The sequence below is a fragment of the Mobula hypostoma genome, chromosome 8, assembly GCF_963921235.1.
Source record: "Mobula hypostoma chromosome 8, sMobHyp1.1, whole genome shotgun sequence".
In the NCBI taxonomy this organism is placed as follows: Eukaryota; Metazoa; Chordata; class Chondrichthyes; order Myliobatiformes; family Myliobatidae; genus Mobula; species Mobula hypostoma.
In genome coordinates this window covers 42,297,898-42,324,494 of record NC_086104.1, presented here as the reverse complement: position 1 = coordinate 42,324,494, position 26,597 = coordinate 42,297,898, and the positions used below count along the sequence as shown (strand labels likewise).

Sequence of the window (26,597 nt, the reverse complement as noted above, 5' to 3'; positions counted from 1 at the left end):
GCTTTCTACTGTGCACCTATAGAATGACGTGAGTATGGATGTGCGAAGTCCAGCTCTCTTCAGCCTCCTCAGAAAGTAGAGGCATTGGTGAGCCTTCTTGACTGTGTAAGATGTGTTCTGCAACCATGAGAGGTTTGTGTGTGCTGTGGACTCCCAAAAGTTTGAAACGGCTTGCAGTTTCCTCTGTTGTGCTGCCAATGTAAAGGTGGGGAGGGGGTGTGGACGGTGTGAGTTCTCCTGAAGTCGATACCATTTCCTTGGGAAAGAGTAAACAGTCGACGTTTCAGGCCCAGACCCTTCATCGGGACTGATGAAGGGTCTTGGTCTGAAATGTTGACTGTTTACTCTGTCCCATAGTTGCTGCCTGATCTACTGAATTCCTCCAGCATCTTGTCTGTGTTGCTTTGGATTTCCAGCATCTCCAGAGTTTTGTGTTTGTAACCATTTCCTTTCTATTGTTGACATTGAGGAAGAGGTTATTTGCCTGGCACCAGGCTTTGAGCTCTTCCACTTCCTCTTTGTCGGCTGTCTCATCGTTGTTGGTGATGAGCCCAACCACTGTTGTGTCATCAGCGAACTTGATGATGTGATTGCTTGGGTGTTTGTGCCTGCAGTCACGTGTGAGCAGAACACACAGCAATGTGCTCAGCACACAACGATAGGGAGAACCCGTGCTGAGCATGAAGGGGAGGGAGGAGTATTTGCGCTTCCTGGCCGTCTAAGATCTGTTTGTCCAGAAGTCCAACACCCATTTGAACAGTGGTGTATTTAAACTGAGGATTAGGAGGTTGTTCGGCAAGGTCTGTGGGACAAAAGTGTTGAATGCCAAACTGAAATCCAGAAACAGCATTCTGACAAAACTGTCCTTGTTTTCTAGATGTGTCAGGGCCAGGTGAATGACAGTTCTAAATGTAGTGTAGTGCAGGCTCAGGAAAAAAAAAACAACCACAGCGCTCTTCCACAACCCTCTCTCCCCACCCCACCCCACCCATCACAGCCAGCACCACCCCTGCCACTGGCTACTGCTTGTATTTTTTGTAAGCTAAGCAAATAAGCCATTAAATGCCATTTCAGTAATGGCCGCCCTTCACCAGTCCCATCCCCTTTTCCCTCTCTCATCTTATCCCTTACCTGCCCCTCACCTCCCTCTGGTGCTCCTCCCCCCTTTTCTTTCTTCCATGGACTTCTGTCCTCTCCTATTAGATTCCCCCTTCTTCAGCCCTGTATCTCTTTCACCAATCAGCTACTCAACTCTTTACTTCATCCCCCCCCCCGTTTCACCTATTACCTTGTGGTTCTCCCTCCTCTCCCCACCTTTTAACTCTACTCATCTTTTATTCTCCAGTCCTGCTGAAGGGTCTTCGCCCAAAAGGTCGACTTTTCCACGGATGCTGCCTGGCCTGCTGAGTTCCTCCAGCACTTTGTGTGTGTTGCTTGGACTTCCAACGTCTGCAGATTTTCTCTTGCTTGTAAGCCATTAAAAGCTGTGTAAACTTTATTCTGATTGTAAATTCAGTAAATATAATTTCATAACTCACATCAATTCTTGATTTAAAAAATACTGCAGGTGCAATTAATGCAACACAATGAATATTGTTCTTTTTTCATGGAATGCACATTGCATGCTATTAGTTTAAAAAAGTTGAAAACCTTTGCTCTATTTAAGGGCAATACTGCCTTGATAGATTTCTAATACTTTTTTTACTGATCAAAGTGACTTCTAAAGACACATCATGATTTCTGAATTCACAATCCATGGGGATAATGTTTTCCACATAAATTCAATCCTTTAAAAAAAACTTCTAATTTCCAAACACTATTTGTTGGCTTAACTTTGTAAATATGACCTCCTCGCCATGAATTGTGTACAAAGTAGAAAATATGTGTATGGTGTGAGGCTTATATGTGAATTGACTACACTTGACCAACCCTCTAGCAGGTCAATAGCATATAGTACAATTGCAGTTTTGCCAATGAGTTCAAAGTTGGTGGAAGATATAGGCCATATGTGACTTGGTTAATACATAATGATAGAAGCAAAACCATCATGACTCAACATTCACCCTCTCAATTCTTCTAAAGAAAAATAGCCTGCTTCATAAACACATAAAGAAAGCCTAACTTATACAGATAGGAATCACCCCTACTTTTGGGTATATCAAGTCTTTGATTGTACAACAAATAGCTAAGTAATATAAACAACTTGAGACATATAAAAACATTCCAAAGTAAAACAAAGTAAATCAATGGAAAGGTTGATTCTAACTGTTGCAGCAGGATTGCTAGTTTTAATAGGCAGTAGCCATACTCCCCAAGATAGATTTACTCTTTGAAGACATCCTTGTTGAATTAAATCTCAATGTTATAATGATCAAAGAATTTGCACAACTTGATTAACAGCCTTAGTAATTATGGCAAGAGATTGTGATCATCGGCAAAACACATATTGAGCATTTCAGATTTGTACTTTGCTGTCTTCAATAAAATGTCCTTATTTTTTGTTTTATATTTGCTGTATTGCACAGAATGAGGCCACTGTGTCCATTGAGTTATGTTGTTACTCGGAAAGAAGATGACTATTAGTTGCACTGGGGCCATAATCCTGCAAAATTCTCCTTCTCAAGTACATTAAAAAATATACCAAATCATCTTGCTGCATAATTGTCACCAGCTTTATGTCTTCCAAACTATAACCAATTGCTACATGCAAAAAGATCTAGTTATTTATGTTTACCTATTTCAACATTTTCTGCAACTACCAATCTGCCTTCCACTGAAATCAGTACCATTCCATAGTATGAAAAAAACTCATAATTTTGAACACCTCGGTTAAATCTTTCAAAAGAAACAATCTTCCTATGAACCAATTTGATAAAGCATTCTTTAAAGTGTAGCAACCATGAATAAATACAACATACCAGCTGTAGCCTAACTTCCTTATTCATTTTGTGTCATTATTTATAACTTTTTTCTTAATATTCCTTATTCACAGTTTATTGTGCTAATTTGATTTTAGGAATAGCCAGGTCTCAATGGCCATGAAATCTAAATGAAATCGGCCGATTTCGTCTTCTTCCCCTCTCCACCCAACCCCCAGGCTTCACATCACACTTCCCTGCATTAAATTTCATCTGTCACCTGTCTGTCCATTTCACCCGTCTGACAATGTTTCCCCGAGGTCTGATCGTAACCTCCTTGCGGGTTACGACTTTCCCCAGTATTAGACGTTGAATAATAACCACGAATATTTAAAAAAAATTAAGTAATCGTATTCAATGTTCCTGGCCACAAAATATATTGCCATTTCACGTAGGACTTTCTAGGAATCTCTCGTCTTTTGACGGAAATTCTTTATATCTCAAAAACAGAGGTTGATAATTGCGTAGTAACGCGTCCTTAAATTTATGCCCCGTCCTATGTGTGACCCATGTGGATTTGTGAAACGACTATTTGCAGGTAAAGTTTTAAATTCAGTTGGTATTTGCAATGAATCGGATTTGCTGAACAGCAGAATCTTAGTAACAAATTAACAATGACTCATACTGGTCATTGCTAAAATTCACGGATTTCTTTCAGATTTACTGTATCCCAATGGAATGCAATGATGGATGTTAAGGGTCACTTCATAAGTGACCTTCTTAAACTCGTTGGATGAATAAATTTATGCACATAATCATCTCACCGGGAGAAAATAGGAAATAGCCTGAAAACATTTTCTATCAATTGTTTTTGCACCTTTATACCAGTTGCCTAGAATAAAAGCAATTTAGATCCTTAACCTCTTTGGAACAAAAAATGTTTAGAACACTTTATTTTGTGCACGTGTCGATTTTTATTAATAACTGCCCAGATTTTAAAAAAGCACTAAAATAATAGCTAGTGATAATCTAACACATATCAGATTACATCTTCATTTTTTGTACCGGTTTTCATTGTAGGAATGCAGATTGGTCACTTCTTGGGCCCCCTTCGCTGAAAGTCCATGGAAAAAAAAAGAGTATAAAAGAGTATGTCTGCGGTGCAAATGGAAGGGTTTCCTACTGTAACCGGCAGCCGCTGGGATTGCTCTCTCGTTGTATGCACTGGCTCTCGAGAGTGCATGTAGGCTCGCAAACTCCCTCTCAGTCCTTCCTGGCTGTCTGTGGTGACAAGTACACCCGAGTTTCGACGGCTTCTGTCTCATCCCCTCCCCCCTCCCCAGACCCATCTTCCTTCCTTTTCTTCCATCCCTCCTCTTTCTCTGTCCCTCCAATTTCAATTCATACTGATTTCTCCTCTATCCGTCTAGCCTCCCCTCCCCACCTTCCTCACTAACCAATAGATGCCCGGCCAGTAATGGAGGATTTCCTACCCGACATGTAAGCGAACGTTCCCTTCAGCCGGCGGATTCTTCCTTCGTTTGAAAAGACAAAACAAAAACAGCAACAACACAACAAACAAGGGAAAAAAAGGCTGAAGAAGGACAGGGGAAGATTCGGCCTCTGCACTCAGTGGAAGCCAAAATGTCGACTAGAACGCCATTGCCCACAGTGAATGAGCGAGACACAGAAAATGTGAGTGAAATTATGTTTCTTTTTTAAAAATGATGTTACTTTTAACGCGACTGGGTCAGCCGAGAGCTTGAGAGCCGCTGCCCGCATGAGCTGGGGTATTTGTGGCTGTGAGGGATGCGGCGGCGGCGCGGGGGATTCTCAGAGATGGATCCAGCAAAAGAAAAAAAATCCCAGAGCGAGAGAGCAGCGGACAGAGGCTCTGACTCGCCCGCTTCGCAAGGCACACAGGCCTCTCTCCCCTGCTTTGCTAGCAGAAGCATTTTATTATTTCCCGTGGGGTGATCCTCTCATTCAGACTAAATTTAAAAACCTGCCTGCCATTTGCATGGTGTGCTCACTCACAACCATCCCCCGTACCCTTACAATCCTGAAATATCCTTTTAAGGCTGTCTTTGACTGTGGGGTGCAGCCCAATGACAAGGACCACAAAAGAGCTCCGACCCGGTTTAGTGTCGCTCAATGCAGACTTCGGACTGACGCAGTATCTTTCAGTTTGATATATTATTGTGGGAGTTTTCTTTATTTCCTGCTTTTGAGTGGCCAATATACAGATTACAATCGGCATTACTGCTAATGTTTCTTTCATAATTCGTTCACTTCTAGCATATTTCAAGGAGGAATATAGGTTGATGACTATTCAATACTGACGACTCACTGGGAAGGTTAAGGGTCAGGTGGACAACACACCAGCCTAATCCAAGTCCAAAAATATTGTTGAAGTCTATTTGTTATTATCACCAATAGGCTAATGTTCAGCATGTGTATGTTGCTCCCCTCCCCAAATGGGTACTTTAAAAAAATTATTAATGATTCATATTGTCAGTGGTGAGTTGCATTGTGCCCTTCTTAATCATTTATGCTTTGGTGGAATGAACCAATAATGCTGAAGTCATCCAATTCTCACAGTTGCAGCAGAATTACTAAGCATTAATGGGACAGTTATTTGGATTGTTATGAAAAATAATGATATGGTAAATCTAAGCTGCAAGCAATTAAAATGTATATTTAAACCATACATGTGATTTACATGAAATGCTTAATATAATACGTATCTACTTTTCCAGCACACTTCCCTTGATGGATATGGCGAATCACAAAGCCAGCCCTCCAAATCAAGTAGCAGACAAAATCTGCCACGATGTAGGAACTCAGTGGCATCTACGACTGAAGAGCAACCCCATGTTGGAAATTATAGGCTGCTAAAGACTATCGGCAAGGGAAACTTTGCAAAAGTAAAATTAGCACGACATGTTCTAACTGGAAGGGAAGTGAGTTTTATTTTGTTTATTTCATCTCTACCAGAATCTCGTATCCATTTCTGTTCTATTGCAATTATTTTGTCATTTCTTCATCTTGTATTCGCGTATTTGAAATTATTTCACTATTAGACTTTTTGAAGTTTTAATAATCTTATTTGAGTTCCTCCGCATATCATTTGTTGTTTCTATTGACCTGCAAAGGCTGAGGCAATCATGCCAATTGTTTTGGCATGCCAATGGCAGAGTGAAACAGGCTTGTGGTCCTCATTGATAATATGTAGGCCGAAGCAGTAACAGTTCAAATGTTGCTGTTCTGTTCCTTATCTCTGGTATCTTTTGGTGGATACAGCAAGATTTTCTGAGATACTTCTGAAGTGACATCAGAATCGTTGTTAGTGTTCAAAGATATTTAAGAAATAAAGAGGAATACTACCAATGTTAACTATAGATTTGTTTCCTGTTTATCTTAATTTTTAGCCATATTTTTGTCAATTATGTTAGAAGCAAAACTATCTCTGATTTTTTTAGAGATTCCTTCTGTTGAAGATTAACATAGGATAATTTAAGGGGAAATGATTTGTTTTACTTTCAATGAAAGTAAAATGTGTAAACCTCAGTTTTTAAATAAATTCCTGGACCGAACCTTACAGGTGCTTTTCCCAAAATGCTTGTTTTTTTTTGAACTGGGCATATTTGAATGTCAGATGATTCTGAAACTTAAACCAGTGGCTAAGAGTAAAATGAATACTAATGCATACTAATCTAAGAGTACATGCATTTTAGCTAAAATATTTTAAATATAAAATAATGAAATAAGCATTCTGTTGATTACTGCCAAAATCTTTTTCAGGTTGCTGTTAAAATAATTGACAAAACTCAGCTCAATCCTACCAGTCTACAAAAGGTAAGGCTTTCTTTAATCATCAGTTCATTTTCACTGCTGCTTTCATAGAGACAAGCAGAGAAAATGCAAGTAATTTTTGTTTTGTGTTTGCATGTACTTTATTGACAAAGGGAAATATAACTTTGTGAAATTGGACATTGTGTAAACATAGGCTTGATGTAATGTTAGTGTACCATGCCTTATTAAGCAAGTAACAGCTGGATATAAGTAGAAAATTAGTTTCATATGCCTGTATTGTTTGCAGAGGATGGGTGGTTACAACTACAAACCCTTCAACTGGGGGGTTGAATATTATTGTATGGAAGAATTTATTATTTTGCAATTACTCCAATCATTACATGAACAATATCATTTAAATGCCATAGTGGAATGTCAGCTCAAGAGCATGATTGCAACTCTTCATTTGTGTACATCAGCATTTACGGGACATGAGATATAAATCTACTTTCACATATCTATGAAAATAGTTTTTTTTAAGAGAAGGTCATTGCGCCTCAGAGTACTGGAATTTTATTTACTGAGGATGCCTGTTTTGCATTAGAGTAGTATGTTGTGAAAGTTAAGTTGCAAATTTAGTGATCTAAAGGATCCAGAATAGGTTGTTCACGTGATACTATTTTGTCAATAGAAATCTGTTGCAGAATTATAGAAGCATATTTTTTGTTGTTAAGACCTGTGTTATTCATTGCTGTATTTATCTTGAGGGCTGTTAAACTGCTTTTGAGATTGGTTCATTCATATAGTGGGAAGGGAACATACAAAAGATAGATCTGTGGAATATTGGATTTGTGAGAACAGTTGGTATAAGATATTGTCAAAAATTTCTGTATGGTGCTTCAAAGAACACTACTTATGCAAAATTTTGCACTTTTTTGAGGTGATGTGCTAAGTATACCATAACTTCACAGAATGTCATTTGATATTGTGTACAGATTAACTTTGATCAAGGTATTAATATGTCAGCAAGGTATAAGGTTTGACAATAGTTTATGAAGAGTCTACAATGAAATATTGATATAATGTCATGTCTGTAAATTACTCACTGTGCATTTCAATATTTTCTTTTACAACTTTCAGAAAGTCAATTTCAAAATATAGATGCTACAAGGGCAACTCTTTCCTAAATTCTTCAGCTTGTGTATCAAAAGGAAGGGAGTAAGATTGTGTGAAGTGCAAATGTAGGCTCATGACATCTGCACTAAGTTGTGCTGCGGGCTCAATATTTTTTATAAATACTTTGTTTTTGTGTATTTGCAGTTTGACAAAGTGCTTGAAACAAAGTTGCATAATGTTTCAGGTGTCTGTGCTGTAAATGAATAGTGTGTAATGGTCATAATCTATATTCTTGTGTTGTAATACCATTTACTCATATTTTGAATATCATAACTATCTTGTGCAATAAACTTATTGATGAATATGATATGCAAAATCAACCATTGTAGCCTCTCGGAAACTACTTGAGTGTTAGTGTTGGGAAGTCTATGGTCATGCGCTTTGGTAAAATGAATAAAGTCATATACTATTTTCTAAACGGGAAATAATTCAGAAATTGCAGGTGCAAAGGGACTTGGGATTCCTCATACAGGATTCCCTGAAGATTAACTTGCAGCTTGAGTCAGTGATAAGACTACATAATGTTAGCATTCATTTCAAGGGGATTGGAATAATAAATGCAAGGGTGTAATGCTAAAGCTGTATAAGACATTGGCTAGGCCACACATTGAATATTGTGAACAGTTTTGGGTCCCTTATCTGAGAAAGGATGTGCTCCCATTGGAGATGGTCCAGAGGAGGTTATTGAGAAAGATCCCGGGAATAAAAAGGTTAACATATAAGGAGCTTTTGGCTCTGGGCCTGAACTTGAGTTTAGAAGAATGAGGGGGATCTCATTGAAACATATTGAAAGGCCTAGATAGAATGGATGTGGAGAAGCTACTTCCAATGGTGGGGGGGAGTCTAGGACCAGAGGGCTCAGCTCAGAATAAAGGGACGTCCTTTTAGTGCGGAGATGAGGAGGAATTTCTTCAGCCAGAGGGTGATGAATCTGTGGAATTCTTTGCCACAGATGGCTGTGGAGGACAAGTCAGTGGGTATATTAAAAGTGGAGGTTGATAGGTTTGTGATTAGTAAGGGTGTCAAAGGTTACAGGGAGAAGGCTGGGAAATGGGGTTGAGGGGAAAAGTAAATCAGCCAGGATTAAAAGGCAGGGCAGACTTGATGGCTGAATAGCATAATTCTGCTCCTATGCCTTATGGTCTTGTGGTTTGGTGACAGAGATGAAGTTCTTAGTTGTATGAAGTTATGGGGAAGCGGAATGATGTTAAATGGGTTCAACTGTCTGAACCCAGAGCTTCCTTGTGTAAGTGGTATGAAAATGATTGTTATATTTATTGTCTTGTTAGAATCCCTTTTTACAAGGTTAAGTCAAAAACTGTAACTGTCCTTGTGAGACACATTTACTGCTCTCATGATCATCAAAAATGGAATTTTCTACTAGTCACCTGACTCTTTTGCATTGTGGCTGTTGCGAAGGCTGAGGAATCTTTGTATTGAGTATTACTACAGCAAGCATTGTTCCTTCACATAGAGATTCTGCAAGAAAGGAGTAATATTAGGAGAACTGATGGATATATATGACAGAATACTTAGTCTGAGCTGCATCTCAAATAGAAGACCGTATATATAAAATGGTGCACCTCAGGGGGTCAGCATTGGGACCGCTGCTTTTTACATTGTTTGTCAATGATTTGGATAATGGAATTGATGGCGTTGTGGCAAAGTATTCCGTTTAGGTAGTGCTGAGGAAGCAAAGCGATTGCAGCAGGACTTGGACAAATTGGAAGAATGGGCATAATAGTGGCAGATAGAATACAGTGTTTGGAAATTTATGATAATACAGTTTGGTAAAAGGAACAATAGCGTGGACTGTTATTTAGGTGGGGAGAAGGTTCAAACATCTGAGGTGCAGAGGGACTTGGGAATCATCGTGCAAGGCTCCCAGAAGGTTAATTTACAAGTTGAGTCTGTGGTAAAGAAGGCAAATGCAATGTTGCCATTTATTTCAAGGGGAATAGACTATAAAAGCAAGGAGGTAATGGTGAGCCTTTATAAAGACGCTAGTCAGGCCAGACTTGGAGTATTGTCAACAGTTTTGGGCCCCATATCTCAGAAAGGATGTGTTGTTATTGGGGAGAATCTAGAGGAGGTTCACAAGGATGATTCTGAGAATGAAGGGGTTACCATGAGCATTTGGCAGCTTTGGGCCTGTACTCACTGGAATTTAGAAGAATGCAGGGGGATCTCATTGAAACCTACCAAATGTTGAAAGGACTAGATGGGGTGGAGAGGATGTCTCCAGTAGTGGGATTATCCAGAACTGGATGACATAGCCTCAACATTGAGGGGCAACCCTTTAGAACAGAGTTGGGGAGGAATTTTTTTAGCCAGAGGGTAGTAAATCTGTGGAATGCTCTGCGTCAAGACTGCATGAAGGCCAAGTCCATCCGTCTGTTTAAGGCGGAAGTTGATGGTTTCCTGATCAGTCCGGACATTAAAGGATATGGCGAGAAGACAAGTGTTTGGGGTTGATTGGAATCCAGGATCAGCTATGATGGAATGGTGGAGCAGACTCGATGGGCTGAATGGCCTAATTCTACTCCTATGTCTTGTGATCCTTATCTGCCCAGAAGCAATGCCCAGCTGTACACAGATGTACTCAATTGCGGTGCAATATCTGGCTTCTGCAATAATTTCCTTTGCAAAAAGCAGCAATTTTTCAATGCCACTTGACAATGAAAGCTCAGATTGCTCACATAAGCTCAAGTTGCCACAGTGGTGGCTCAGATGGTTGTTATCATGAGGTAAAAACAGAATGTGTTGGAAACTCAGGAGATCAAGTAGTAACTGTGAAGCAGAAACAGATTTAACATAACAGGCTGAGGATCTTTCATCAGAATTGGGAAGGAGAGAAAACAAACTAACATCTAACATAAGTTGGCTTTCATGGGTCTGGATCAGTGTTGAAGGAGCTTGTCAGGTTGAGAAGCTGTTCTCCCAATTGGGAACGAGTATTGCTGAAGTGATGCTTTGGGACAGTGGCCGTGGCTGTGTGGAACTCGATCCTGTTGTCCTACCTCAGAACAGCATTCACTTTGCCACTCCAGCTTCTCCACCAGTGATTCTGCTGAGTCATGAAGTGCAGTTTCTTGTGCTCAGTCAGCAGGGGCAATGGCAGGGTCATTGAGTTGCTTGCGTTGATCTTCAGAAGTGCCTTTCACTTTCAGCTAGGACTGCAGGAGAATTGTGGCCAAGGATCACTTGGAAGCAAAAACACACTAGACCATTGAAATTTACAAGGATGAATGATCAGCTCGTGGTTGTAATCAGTGTGATATAATCTCAGTTATAAATTTGGTTTGGAGTATTTGTATTTTGCTGGCTTTTACTTTTGCATGTTGTCTTACCAGGCAGCTGATGGCTAGGGATGGAAAACTCAGCGGTTTAGTTCCAAGGAAAGATTGGCTTGCTTTCACAGACGGAGTTTGACCTGCTAAGCTTTCTTCCACCATTTTCTGTTTATTTCCTCTCCAGCATACGCAATTTTTATTTTTGTTTATTTGCTTACCTGAGATTGTGCTAACCAGTTATGCACTCCAGTTAGTTCATCACAGACAACCCTGGAAGAAAGTGTTTCATCTAAGCGGTTCTCCATTCTCTTCCAATTTCCTGCTCTGCTTCATTCTCTTGCTTGATTGCATAGCAGATTTGCATAGCCTGGACCGCACAAGTTGCACAACAGCCAACAGATGATTGCAAATCTCAGTGCCACTATACCAGGTACTGCAGAGCAACTCTGAATCAGGACAGGCAGTGGAAATGTTGTTTCTATGAGGTTTACTTCGTCACATTTTGTACTTGAGCTCAGTGTATGCATTCCAGAATCGTGTGAGTGGGTTATGCATTTGAAATACAGGTCCTGCTGCCAATGGATAGCCCTTGCTGTCCAGGGCTGAATCCTTCACATTCAATCAAGACTTGCACAAAGCTCATGCAGCGGAATTACAATGTGTAGTCTATAAAGCAACACATACAAAATGCTGAAAGAACTCAGCAGGTCAGACACCAGCTATGGAAATAAATAAACAGTCAACCTTTTGGGCTGAGGCTGTTCTTCAAGTGGCATCTGGTACTAAAGAAAGTTTGCAATCCTCATGGAAAAAAATGTTACCTCTACGTGGCAGGAGGAAAAGAAATGCCATTTCTTTCCTGAGTAATGTGTTTTGGTGATATATACACACACACACATACATATATACAAGATACTGCATCCTTCACCATTTGCAGCCCAGCAGAAGCTAAAAGTTTTGACCTTGATTTTTCTGAGGTTGTCGTGGTCACTGCAGCATATAACAGACTGGAAACTTGCGCTGAATTGGAGGCACCTTACTGCCTTTCAATGTTGTCCTGCAGTGCAACAAGTTCCATTTTCCATTTAACAATTGTGGCATGTTGTGGCTTGGTGTTTTTTTTTTACTGAGTGCAATTATTATCTTGTCGAGTAGCTGGCATGCTTGCCAGAGACAGCAGTTTTAACCCCAGGAAGTGTCCGGGTATACAGCAGGCAATTCCAGAGCCTGCATCTTCCAGGTATGTTGGAGAGTTCATAAACACTTGGTTTTAATGGTCTCTTGACTACCTTTCTCCTTACTTTAGTCTTCTAGCGACCTGCCTTGCTCAGTTTGCTAATTCTCTCGGTCATGATGGAATTGCTATATTTGATAACTCTTGGCTTGTGTAGAAACCTTGAAAGCAAGAAAAAGCTATTAGCATTTGTCACATTGCATTAAAATCCCAATATACAAAATATTTATGGAATTGCAGCAACAGCCAAAATCACCCAGCAATTGCCCATTGCTATTAATGACATCTGAATAGCTTTGTTGTGGAAAGGAATTGGTGAGATGGAGCGTTAGCAATGGGGTTCCATCCCATACTTAGCATATGTAGCTGTGTTTGAAGAAAGGGTGTGATTCAACATTGATCTCCATGATGGCAACACTGGCATCTAATCAAGTATAGATGCTAATGAATCTCGTAATCTGCACACTTCTGATAAATATTATGAGAGCACTCATTAATAGTTTCAGTGTAACAACTTGCAGTATAATTCACAGCAGAGCTGAATTGTGCAAGTATGCATTAGACCATATTTTGGTATTCAAACAGTGGCTATAGTGACCATCACCTTACTTGAGCCCTTAGCTCCTGAGTAGAGCACAGGCCATCGATAACCTCCCATCTCCATCGTCCTCTGAAGTTGATGCTATGGTTAAAATTCATCAACGCTTTGCAATCCATTGCATCCACTGTACAGGGGATTCGTCTATACAGTTTCACCAGAGCCCTGTTGGCCAGCCTTACCAGTTTCTACCTCTCACGATGGGGACATAGAGTTGGACTTTGAGAGGCGAACTTAACTTTGTCTGTCTTGTATTTTTTTACAATATTTTTGGCTTAAGCAATTTATTGTAATTTTTTTTGTTATACTATGGCTCAAAAGGAAATCTGCAGCCTGAATATTATGTCTTCATCTGTTGTACCCAATTATTTCGGTGAATCAAATTTGTCATCTAAATGAAAGTTAATAAATGATATCTAATCCTGAAGTAAAATTGGGAGTAGTTTGTTCAGATGCAATAGAAATTGTAAGGAGAAGTTTTAAAGGAAATTATGTTAATGAACATACTATGTTAACTCAATCTATTTCAAGACATTGCTATAATTATTTATTTTTATAGGCTCCTTTCTCATCCAGTGTTTGAATTCGTAAAGTGTTTTGGTACAATAGATTTAATTTATGATTTTCTTAAACTGCTGTTCATAAGGCATTTTGAAATCCATCAACAGAGTGTCTTTTATGTTGGTGCTATGTAAGCAGTCCTTAATCTAAACACAGGTATTGCAGTGGATATGGGGGAAGAAAACGAGTTTCTAAACTGTGTAACTGGTTTATTCACAATGGGTTTATTATTACTGATATATGCTGTGAAATTTGTTTTGTGACAGCAATACAGTGCAATACATAAATAGGTTACTAAGAAATATAAAAATAAGTAAACCGTGTAAAATGAACAAAATAGCAAGATAATTTTCATGGACTGTTCAGAAATCTGTTGGTGGATGGATAGAAGTTGTTATTAACACAATGAGTGTGTGCCTACAGAATCACAATCAGGTTTTTTGTTACTGATGTGTTATGAAATTTGTTTTGCAGCAGCAGTACAATGCAATACATAAATACTGTGTTACAGTAAGAAATATATTTAAAAATAGTGTAAAAGGACAGTAAAATGATGAGTTAGTGTTCATGGACTGTTCTGAAATCTGACTGCGGAGGGGAAGAGGCTGTTCCTAAAACGTTGAGTGTGTGTCTCCATGCTCCTGTACCCCCTCCCTGATGGTAGTAATGAGAAAAGGGCGTGTCCTGGGTAGTGAGGGTCCTCCCTAATGGATGCCACCTTGAGGCCCCACCTTTTGAAGATATCCTCAATAGTGGGGAGGCTAGTGTCCATGAATGGAGCTCGCTGAGTATGCATCCCTCTGCAGCTTTTTCCATTCAGTGCTTTGCTGCCCATGCCAGGCAGTGATGCAACCAGTCAGAATGCTCTCCACTGTACATTTGTAATTCTACTCTAATTGCACGGTGTATGTGCACTAACGTCATACATACATGATGCAGTTACAAATACTACAATAATTCTATGTTTCATTAAGCAGCATAGTGGTTAGCACAATGCTTTACAGTACAGGCGATCGGGGTAAAATTCCCAGCACTGCCTGTAAGGAGTTTAATTTTCTCCTCCCCCCATGACTGGGTTTCCTCCTGGTGCTCTTGTTTCCTCCCACAGCCCAAAGACCTACTTGTTGGTAGGTTAATTAGTTGTAAGTAAGTTGTCCCATGATCAGGCTAGGATTAAATTGGGGAATGCTGGGCAGTGTGGCTCAGAGGGTCAGAAGGGCTTAGTCTTCTCTGTATCTCAATGAATAATATTTTTTTTAAAAATCTTACGACACAGACTGTTATTTAGAATAGAATATGTCCTTTTGCCTGCTGATGTTGCAGTAGCAAATCCTGTGCCCATAATGATTTCTGAATAATCATTTAATTAAAATATGCTGGGCAACTTTTTTTTTTTGAAACTTCATGGAAAAAAATGTTGAAAAATGTAGGTGGGTGGGTTAGTAAATTTGCAGATGATACACAGATGGATGGTGTTGTGGGTAATGTGGAAGATTTCCAAAGGATATAGTGGGATATAGATTGGTTATAGATATGGGCAGAAAAATGGCAGACGAAGTTTAATCCAGCCAAATATTTAGTGTTACACTTCGGGATATCAAATGTAAATAGCTAGTACACTGTTAATGGCAAGACCTTTAACAGTGTTGGTATACAGAGATATCTTGGGGTCCAAGTCCATAGATCCCTGAAAATGGCTTCACAGGTTGAATGCGTGGTTTTTAAAATTAAATCATATGGCATGCTTGCCATTATTAGTTGACACATTATTAAAATCAGGAAGTTACTGTATGTTATGGATTTATAAAATTCTAATTGGGTACATCTGGAGTATTGCATTTAATTCCAATCATCCCATTAAAAGAATGCGGAGGCTTTGGATGTGGTGCAGAAGAGTTTTACCAGCATCCTGCCTTGATTCGAGGGAATGTTACTATAAGGAGAGGTTGGACAATCTCGGGTTATTTTCTCTGGATTAGAAAGGGTTGATGGGAGATCTGAGAAGTTTACAAGATTATGGAAGGCATAGAATTCAGCTGGTAGCTTTATCTCAGTATTGAAATGTCTGATACTGGAGGGTATGATTTAAGGTGAGAAGGCGCAAGTTCAAAGAGGTATGACAAGTTTTTAAACACGGGTGCTAGTTTGGAAGTTTATGTTGCATGGGATATGGGGAGATGGTGGATTGGATTCGTAATTGTTTCAGTGGTAGGAAATGGAGGGTGATGTGTGAGTGTTTGTTTAGTAGTGTGCCACAGCGGTTGGCTTTGGGACCTTTGTTATTTGTAATTTATGCAAATGATTTGGATGTGAATGTTTGGCATGGTTTGTAAATCTGTGGATGATACTATAGTAGGTGATGTAGATAACGTAGAAGGTTATAAAATGTGTGTCTCTCTATGTATATCTAGATCGGGTAGGTACTGAAGATTAGCAAATGTCTTTCTATCTAGACAAATGATTTCCCAAATTGCAATACCTCACATATCAGGGAGGATTTGTACAGTGAAAGGTAATGACCTGAGGAGTGCTATGGAATAGAGGGACATATGAGTGCAAATGCATAGTTCACTGAAAGTAGTGCCATAAGTAGTTGGAGTGATGAAGGTGTTTGGCACACTGGTCTGCATCAGTCAGGGCATTGAGTAGAGAAGCTGGGAAGTTATGATGCAGCTACACAAGATGTTGGTGAGGCCATACTTGGAGTATTGTGTACGGTTTTGGTTACTCTATGATAGAAGAGATGTTACTAAATCAGAAAAAGGTGCAAAAAAAAGATTGACCAGGACGTGGCCTGGATTTGCAGTGCTTGAGTGACGGAGGTTGTGTAAACTAGGACTTCGTTCGGTGGACTGCAGGAGATTTGGGGTGAAGTTATGGATGCATTATTTATTTATTTAGATATACTGCACAGTAATAGGCCCTTCTGGCGCAGTGAGTCAGCCCTGCCCCATTACACCCGTGTGAGCAGTTAACCTGTTGACCCATACATCTTTGGAATGTGAGAGGAAACTCAAGCACCCAGAGCAAACACACACAGTCACAAAAGGCAAAATCCTCACAGGCATTGGTGGAATTGAATCTGGGACACGGGCACTGTGATAGCATTATACTAACCTCTATGCAACTGTGGCACCCCCATGGTCATAAACATAATGAGGGATATGAGATCATGAGGACCCTGGTATATAGTCTTTTCCTGATGATGAGCAGTTGTGCTAAAAGCAAGAATGTATAAGTTTAAAAAGAGAGGTGAGACATTTAAAAGGGACATCAGCGACAGGTTCTTCACAGAAAGGGTAGTGCAGATTTGGAATGAGCTGTCTGAAATAGTGGTTGAGGCATGTACTTCGGGAGCAATTAAAATTCATCTATGTAAGTAACATGGATGGGAAGGGTTTAGAGCAAAATGAGTCAAACGCAGGTAGATGGCACAAGCTCAGTGGACAAGTTGCACCAAAGGGTCTGTTTCCAGGCTATGTAATTCCATGACCTTATCAGAAAATGGACATTGCCAGGTTCCTGAGTAGCTGCTTTGAGTCGGGGTGGAGCTTTTAACTAATGTAAGAGGCAGTTAAAACTACTTAGTTGAGGCATGCTGTTCCAGTTAGAGGATCAAACTTTCATAAGCTCTACATGCTCTGTGTAAAAGTCTTAGCACCCTAGATTTTTTTTAATATAAATTTTGTTTTGGATGTTTATTTTTTGCCTTCTGCACTAGTGTGTCAGTAGAAAAGAGCAGACTTTAGATTTCCAAACATTCATTTCCCAAAAAATTAAATATTCCAGACAGTCTTGCACTTCATTAAAGAAAGAAACATTTTAAGTATTGACAACTTTTCAAATAAAAACTTAATTACTTTGTAGGTATATAGCCCACTGCATGATTAAACAAAGATAACAAATGGGTGCAAATGATCAATGATATAATGTTGTGAATGATCTAAACTGATAGTGTGAGGTACCTACCTGCTTTAAGCAGGCTTCAATTACACTGGTGCCCGGGAAAAACATGATGACCTTAATGACCATCGCCCAGTTGCGCTTACATCCACAGTGATGAAACGCATCAGCTTCTGCCTGAGAGGCAACTTGGAACTGCTCCAGTCTGCCAACTGGAATGACAGGTCCACAGCAGATGCCAGCTTATTGGTTCTTCTCAAGCCCTGGAACATCTGGACAGCTAAGATGCATATATCAGGATACTCGTGTGTTACAGATCAGATTTTAACACCATCATCCCCTCAAAACTAATCAGGAAACTCTTAAGACCTGGGCCTCAATATCCCCTTGTGCAATTGGATCCTGGATTTCCTCAATCGTCGACCCCAATCAGATCGGATTGGCAAAAACATCTCCATGATCTCCTTCAACAAGGTGTACCACAAGGCTGTATACTTAGTGCCCGCTGAATTCATTTTACACCTGTGACCATGTGCCAAGTACAGCTCCAATACCATGTTTATATTTGCTGATGACACTGCTGTTACAGGCTTTATTAAAGCTGGTGATGATTCCGCATACAGGAGGCAGATTTGGCTGAGTGATGCCATAACATAACCTTCAATGTCAGCATGACAAAGGATCTGATTCTAGACTTGAGGAGAGGAAAACCAGAGGTCCATGAGACAGTCCTCATTGGAGGATGAGAGGGTCAGTAACTTTTAACTTCCTGTATGTTACTATTTCAAAGGACTTATCCTGGACCCAGCATGTAAAATTAATAGCAAAAAAAGCACGACATTGCCTCTACTTCCTGAGGAGTTTGTGGAGTTTCGGTATTACATCAAAAACTTTGACAAACTTTTATAGATGTGTAGTGAAGAATATGTTGACTGGCTGCATCACGGCCAGGTATGGGAACAGCAAAGTCTTTGAATAGAAATTCCTACAAAAAAGTAGTGAATTTGACCTAGTGCATCATAGCTAAAGCCTTCCAACTATTGAGCACATCTACATGAAACATTGTCGTAAAAAAGCAGTATCCATCATAAAAGATCCTCACAACCAGGCCATGCCCTTTTCTCAGTGCGGCCATCTGGTAGAAGGTACAAGAGCCTCAGGACTTGCACCACTAGATTCAAGAACAGTTACTACCCCTCAACTATCAGGTTCTCGAACAAAAGGGGATAACTACACTCACCTGCCCATCTATTGGGGCATTCTCACAACCAATGATTTGACTTTTTTAGGACTCTTTATCTTGTTATTTGATGCTCTCATTATTTTATTGCTATTTATTTATATTTGCACTTGCACTGTTTGTTGTCTTTTGAACTCTGGTTGATCTTTTATTGAATCTTGTTATAGTTACTACTCTATAAGTTTGCTGAGTATACCTGCAGGGAAAAGAATCTCGTGGTGTATTTGGTGACATCTATGTACTCTGATAATATTTGAACTTTGAACTGAAAGGGAGGTAGAAGGAATCAAGCTGGACGAAGGACAACCAAATTAAAAAGTAAAGGTGTGGCAGATATGACAGTTTAACCTCACACCAGCACAAGAGTGAGCAGAGCAACAAGACACAAGGTGGTCATCCTACATCAGCAAGTTTTTAATCCCATGCAGAGATTTTGCAGCAGTCAGGAGTTTTAAGATGTTCTGACCAAGCTTTTCTGAAGAAGCTCAAAGAAATGGGCAAGGTTGAGGATCAGAAACACAGTGGTCAGCCATGGAAACTGAGTGTAGCAGACAAGAGATACATCAAACTGATGTCCCTTCTAAATCTGAAGAAGTCCAGCACTGCTATCAGCTCTGAACTCTAAAAACCCACTGGAACCCAAGTACACCCCTCAACAGTACAGAGGAAAAAATAGCTATTCCTCTGAAATGGAAACGAAGCAAAGAGATTCTGCTAAGTACAAAAACACAAGGACTGGGTTGCTGAACAACGGCAACAAGTGTTCCGGACTAGTGAGTCAAATTTTGACATTTCTGGCTCAAACAGGATGCAGTTTGTCCGTAGAAGAACTGGAGAGCACTACATGGATGGATGGTTGTCTGCAGCCAACAGTGAAGTACGGCGGAGGCTCTCTACAGGGTTGGGCTGCATTTCTGCAAATACATTTGGTGATGTGGTCAGAATTATTGAAATCCTCAATGCTGAGAAGTATAAGCAGATTCTCATCATCGCACCGTCAGGAAGCCATTTGATTAGTCCCAACTTCATTCTACGGTAGGACAATGATCCCAAACACACGACTAAGGTCATAAAGAACTATCTTCAGCAAAGCGAAGAACAAGGAGTTCTGCAACAGATGGTATGGTCTCCACAGAGCCCTGATCTCAACATCATTGAGGCTGTCTGGATTTACCTGCAGAGACAGAAGCAAGTGAGACAATGTCTGGAGAAGAACCGTGGCAAGTTCTCCAAGATGCTAAGAATAACTTACCAGTTGATATTCTTATAAAACTGCACGGCAGTATTCCTTAGAAAATTGATGACATTTTAAAGGCAAAGGGTGGTCACACTAAATATTGATTTAATGTTTTTCCTGTTTCCTGCTAATTTTAGAATGTATAGAAACTTCATTACAATTTTTTAAACATTTGTTGAGCTGCTTACTTGACTGTCCCTTGCTTTTCTGGATTTCAAATAGGGAAGTAGTTCACGTCAAATGAGATCAGTCAGAGTTTAATTGGTATGTGTTGGGGGAAGTTCACAGGTTGCCAGGTGGTTGTAATTTTATAGCCCCAGGTTAGAAACAAAACCACATACTTTGTTTTAATTGGCATATAACATTTTATAATTGTGGTAAACATATACAAGAATTGTACGTTTAAGAACTTGGTAGAGATTAGTGCATTTTTTTAGGAAGAAGTTATGTATTTAATTGTCCATTGTGTAAGTCCAAATCAATTTTCAAGAAAGAAATGCTTGGAATTAAAAAAAGTTTGGGGGAGGAAAAAGCTTCTGACATGAGGAAATTGACTTCTTTTGAGCATTTCTTCTCATTTTGCCAAAGAATACTATATTTTCTTGTGATTTTCTTATTTTTCTGTACTTGAAAATGCATTTAATAGTCATAGTCATACTTTATTGATCCCGGGGGAAATTGGTTTTCGTTGGTTTTAATAATCAATTGATTTTGTACAATATGGTGTAGAATTCCATTGTGCAAATAAAATATTTTTTTCTTGATTACTTAGAAATCTGGTGTTTATGGTTTTACGTACATGCTTTTTTTTTGCGTCCATCCTGGCCTGTAAATTCCTGGGCAGTCAATTATTTGTAATGACAAATCATTGCAATGAAAGCTTTCTGGTGTTTTTAAAATGTATAAGAGTGCATTGTTTAAAGGAAGTGCCTTGTGTTGGTAAATCCAAAAATGATGTAGGTATTGTGGGGAAACAGTGTTAATTGCAAGTAGTAAAACGCTGACATTTTACCTATAGCTGGAAAGATAAGAATGGTTGACGGACAATTCTTGTTTATTGATTCTTCCAATGCCATTCATTTGATGTGACTGCAGATATGAATTCAGCTGACATCTTGTGTATGAATGCGAAGAGCATCTCTGATCATTGTTACATACTTGCATGATGACTTGTTGTTTTCTTTCCTCTGCACAGTCTGTTGTAGTACACTGCAGAAGGGGATTAAGCAGAAGCAAATTTACGCAGTATCTTGATAAAACTGTAGTCGTGCATTTACCATTACAATATGTTGGGCATTTATCTTCTGAGCTAACTAGAAAAGGTGTTGTGCTGCTTCAAAACCATAATTGTGCCTTGCCATGCTATTGGAAAATACACGGATTTGGGTCATAGTTTGTACAACTTGGAATATCAAATCCAAGATGAGTTCTTGTTTTCATGTTTATTTTAATTTTTTAAAGTTACTGTTATGTTAGATTTCATCTTCTATCAAAGGGGATTCTGTTAAATATTGCAGGCAACGACATTCTCATCTAACGTCACCATAGATAGATGCATAGTGATAAGCCTTCAGCCCACTGTTCAACGCTACTTGTATTAGGTGATCCAAATACCCCCTCAACTTTGTGTTTTGTATATTTGCATGTTTCTTTGTCTGTTTTCATGTTTGTATGTGTATTTTTCTTAGTGGATGGGGAAAGTAAAAAGATCAAATGATAATCGAGAAACTAGATCCAAATCTAATCCGAGGGGACCTGAAAAAAGACAATGTGAGTGAGAGTAGTTGTGCAAGAAAGGGGAAATGAGGCAGATGGCTGTCGGGGAATTGCAATAAAATGAGGATAAAAGAGTAAATATTATGAAGGACGTTATGCGAGCAATACTGCTCCTTCCACTGTTTGAACATTGAGGATACAAGAAAATTGGCTCTGTTGGGAGGTCTAGTTCAGAATTCTATTGAGGTTAACTTGAAGATGAGTTGGCAGTAAGGAAGGCAAATATATTGTTAGTATTTATTTCAAGAGGACTAGAATATAAAAGTAAGAACGTACTGCTTAGGTTTTATAAGACATTAGTCAGACTGCATTTGGAATATTGTGAGCAATTTTGGGCCTTGTATCTAAGGAAAGGTGTGCTGGCCCTGGAGAGGTTGCGTTTCTTCAGCTAGAGGTGGTGAATCTGTGGAATTTGTTGCCACAGCAGGTTTTGGATGCCACACCAGGTGGATGTATTTAAGACCAGGAATGATAGGTTCTTGATTAGGAGTGACAGTAGATTAGTAGGCCGACTGTCTTAATTCTACTGGTATATTTTGGCCATCATATTCTTGAATGGACTTTGGTCCATTTGTTTCATTTGAAGGAAGGAAAAATAAACTGGAGGTAAGAATTGTAATGTTCAAGAGATGGTTTGGTAGGAAGCTGGATGAGAGGAGTATGGAGAGCTGTGGTCCAATTGCAGGTCAAAGACCTTCCATCATTAAGGGCCACCATCACACAGGTTATGTCCTCCTATTGCTGCCATCAAGGAGGAGGTACAGGGACCTGAAAGTGCACATCCAGCCTGGAGACACCAGGGAAGGTCATCTGATTCCAAACAATTGGTTTATTGATCATTACAGACAGTCTGTCTAGTGTTTTTTTTCGCTTCCTCCTCTCTCCGTCTTTTCCCCAACTATGATTTTTTTTCCCCCCGCCACTTGCCCTCTTCCTATTCTCAGGTCACAATAGAGACCAGTATCAGAATCATGTTTATCATCACTTACATTTGTCTTGATTTTTTTGTGTGTGGCAGCAGTCCAGTGTAATGCATAAGTTACTACAGTGCTCTACAAAAATCTTGGGCACCCTTGTATGTAGAAGACTTTTGCAGTGTACTGTACTTATTGTAACTTGTGGATATTCTGTATTGCAATGTACTGCTGCCACTAAACAAATTTCACGACATATGCCAGTGATATTAAACCTGATTCTGACCAGGCTGGAATGAATAAGATGGGCTGAGGGGTCTTTTTCTGTGCTATAGTGCTCTGTGACTATGACCCTATCAAAGGCGCCACTGCAGATTTAAAGGCAGCTTTAGCAAGTTAAATTTGATTTTTAAATTGAACCAGTTTCTGCTGAATTGTAGAATTGGTATGTAAGTTCGTGCATATTGAAGGACATAAGACTATTTACCAGAACTCCATTGTTTGTTGATGGAATTACCATACTATTGTTTCATTATGGCTGTGGGGCATGATTTTTATTTGGCTGTCAGCTCGTGACAGTAAAATGTGAAGTTTAGTTTAAAAGATGGAAGAATGAACAAGTTGATTCTGAGACTATTGTGTGGGTATTCCATTGTCTATCAAGTGTAATAATCATGAACTGGTTTATAGATGTATTGTTTTAGAAGGATTTAGGCAGTTAATTTTTGCCACAGTTAACCACAATTCAACAGATGTTTCTATAGAACACTGATAAGACTTGATTCTATACAGCATTAACTTGATTTTGTATGTACTTCTGTGTAATGCTATTTGATCAAGGAATGATGTCTCATCTGATTAGCTGTCTAAGTTGCAATAATTATTTACATTTGCAATGTACAGCTTTCTAATCATAAAATTTTAAAATGAAGATGTTTATTACTGTTTTTGTGTGACTGTATTTTACTGATATTTTATGTGCCTTGTGCTGTGCATGCCCATTGGTATTGTGTTTTGCACCTTGGCCCTGGGGTAACACTTTTTTGTTTGGCTGTATTTGTATATGGATGAGCAACAGTCAAGTCAAGTTGTCATTTCGACCATAAGCTGCTGGTACAGTACACAGTAAAAACGAAACAACATTCCTCCAGGACCATGGTGCTACATGAAACAACACAAAACTACACTAGACTATGTGAGACAGCACAAGGCTACAATAGACTACATAAAACAACATAAAAACTACACTAGACTACAGACCTGCACAGGACTACATAAAGTGCACAAAACAGTGCAGGGCAGTACAATAATTAATAAACAAGACAATAGGCACAGTAGAGGACAAATTACAATATAATAATAAATGATGTAGATGACAGTCTAGACTCTGAGTATTGAGGAGTCTGATGGCTTGGGGGAAGAAACTGTTAACACAGTCTGGTCGTGAGAGCCCGAATGCTTCGGTGCCTTTTGCCAGATGGCAGGAGGGAGAAGAGTTTGTGTGAGGGGTGCGTGGGGTCCTTCATAATACTGTTAGCTTTGTGGGTGCAGCATGTGGTGTAAATGTCCGTAATAGCGGGAGGAGAGACCCCAATGTCTTCTCAGCTGACCTCACTATCCACTGCAGGGTCTTGCGACCCGAGACGGTGCAATTCCCGAACCAGGCAGTGATGCAACTGCTCAGGATGCTCTTGATACATCTTCTGTAGAATGTGGTGAGGATGGGGGGTGGGAGATGGACTTTTCTCAGCCTTCACAGAAAGTAGAGACGCTGCTGGGCTTTCTTGGCTATGGAGCTGGTGTTGAGGGACCAGGTGAGACTCTCCGCCAGGTGAACACCAAGAAATTTGGTGCTCTTAACGATCTCAACGGAGGAGCCGTCAATGTTCAGCGGAGAGTGGTCGCTCTGTGCTCTGCTGAAGTCAACAACCATCTCTTTTGTTTTGTTCACATTCAGAGACAGGTTGTTGGCTCTGCACCAGTCCGTTAGCCACTGCACCTCCTCTCTGTATGCTGACTCATCGTTCTTGCTGATGAGACCCACCACGGTCGTGTCATCGGCAAACTTGATGATGTGGTTTGAGCTGTGTGTTGCAGCTCAGTCGTGGGTCAGCAGAATGAACAGCAGTGGACTGAGCACACAGCCCTGGGGGGGCCCCCGTGCTCAGTGTGATGGTGTTGGAGATGCTGCTCCCGATTTGGACTGACTGAGGTCTCCCAGTCAGGAAGTCTAGGATCCAGTTGCAGAGGGAGGTGTTCAGGCCCAGTAGGCTCAGCTTTCCAATGAGGTGCTGAGGAATGATTGTGTTGAGTGCTGAACTGAAGTCTATGAACAGCATTCAAACGTACGTGTCTTTTTTGTCCAGGTGGGTTAGGGCCAGGTGGAGGGTGATGGCAACGGCATTGGCATTGTCTGTTGAACGATTGGGAAGATATGCGAGCCGACTGCAGGGGGTCCAGTGAGGGGGGTGGCAGGGTCTTGATGTGCCTCATGACAAGCCTCTTGAAACATTTCATGATAATGGATGTGAGAGCAACAGGACGGTAGTCGTTGAGGCAGGACACTGAAGACTTTGGCATGGGGACAATGGTGGCAGCCTTGAAACACGTAGGAATGACAGCGCTGCTCAGGGAGATGTTGAAGATGTTAGTGAGAACATCTGCCAGCTGGTCTGCACATCCTCTAAGCACTCTGCCAGGAATATTGTCTGGTCCAGCAGCCTTCCGTGGGTTGACCCTGCATAGAGTTTTCCTCACATTGGCCACGGTAAGACACAGCACCTGGGTCATTGGGAGGAGGAGTGGTCTTCCTTGCCACCACGTCATTTTCTGCCTCAAAACGAACGTAGAAGTTGTTCAACGTATCTGGGAGGGAGGCATCACCAGCACAGGCAGATGATGTTGTCTTGTAATTGGTGATGTCCTGAATGCCCTTCCACATGCGCCGCGTGTTGCCGCTGTCCTGGAAGTGGCTGTGGATTCGCTGGGCGTGTGCATGCTTTGCCTCTCTGATGGCCTGGGACAGTTTGGCCCTCGCTGTTGTTGGAGCTGCTCTGAAGGCGGAGTCACGGGTCCTCAGCAGCGCATGCACCTCCGCGGTCATCCATGGCTTCTGGTTAGCGCGTGTAGTGATGGTCTTGGCCACAGTGACGTCATCGATGCACTTGCTGATGTAGCTAGTCACTGATGCCGTGTACTCCTGTAAGTTGGTAGAGTGGCCATCGGTTGCAGCCTCCCTGAACATGTGCCAGTCAGTGTACACAAAGCAGTTTTGAAGAGCAGAGATGGCTCCTGCTGGCCAGGATTTCACCTGCTTCTGAGCTGGTCTGGAGCATCTGATGAGTGGTCTGTTTGCTGGAATAAGCATAACAGAGATGTGATCTGAGTAACCGAGGTGGGGGCGAGGCTCCGCCCGCTATGCGTTGGGGATGTTTCTATAAACTTGAACTCTCCTACTTAAAGCTTCAGGAGAAGAAAAAACCAATCAAATAAAAATGAAGAGATACCAAGATGCTAATTCAGTAGGACATAGTTCTCAAAGAAGGCCTTAATGACATCCCACTGGGCTGCTCAAGCTCTATCCATTTAAAATTCCTGGGCTGCTAGTCCCGGGAATCCTAGTTAAACCTTTATTTAATGCTGGGGGAGGAGAGCGAAGGTCATTTTGTCCTAATGCTTCCAACAAATTTTCTTGGTACAAATTTATCTTTACAAAATCTTGACCCCCTCCGCAAATCAAAACATGCAATACTGTTTTCTGAAAACTGATGATTTTAAGCGATTGAGAAAGAGGCTGCGAGCACTTTAAAGGAAAATGGGCTGCTCAACCTAAAAATTCAGTTCACCTTATTTTGTGGTATTTATCTCACAGGAATATTTTGGTACTAAGGTTGAGTTTTTGGGAATGATTGCCCTAATGAGGTGCAGGTGAGCAACTAATACTCCTGCCTTCAATAAAGTTGTGAGTAATCTCTGGAGTAACTCCGTGTAACTATTTTCCTCTTGTCATCTA

At 40.4% G+C, this 26,597-nt stretch overlaps 1 protein-coding gene across 8 annotated transcripts in view; it reads left to right on the top strand.

Annotated features, from left to right (window-relative positions):
• Window positions 1-4,185: 4,185 nt before the first annotated feature.
• The window catches only part of mark1 (MAP/microtubule affinity-regulating kinase 1), a 196,381-nt gene continuing 173,969 nt past the window's right edge, over window positions 4,186-26,597 (top strand). For all 8 annotated transcript variants that reach the window (XM_063055739.1, XM_063055737.1, XM_063055734.1 and 5 more), the window contains exons 1-3: window positions 4,186-4,553; window positions 5,618-5,821; window positions 6,663-6,716. In XM_063055739.1, the coding sequence (XP_062911809.1) occupies window positions 4,503-4,553; window positions 5,618-5,821; window positions 6,663-6,716 (309 nt within the window). In that variant the 5' untranslated portion in view covers window positions 4,186-4,502. The remainder of the gene's footprint in view (window positions 4,554-5,617; window positions 5,822-6,662; window positions 6,717-26,597) is intronic.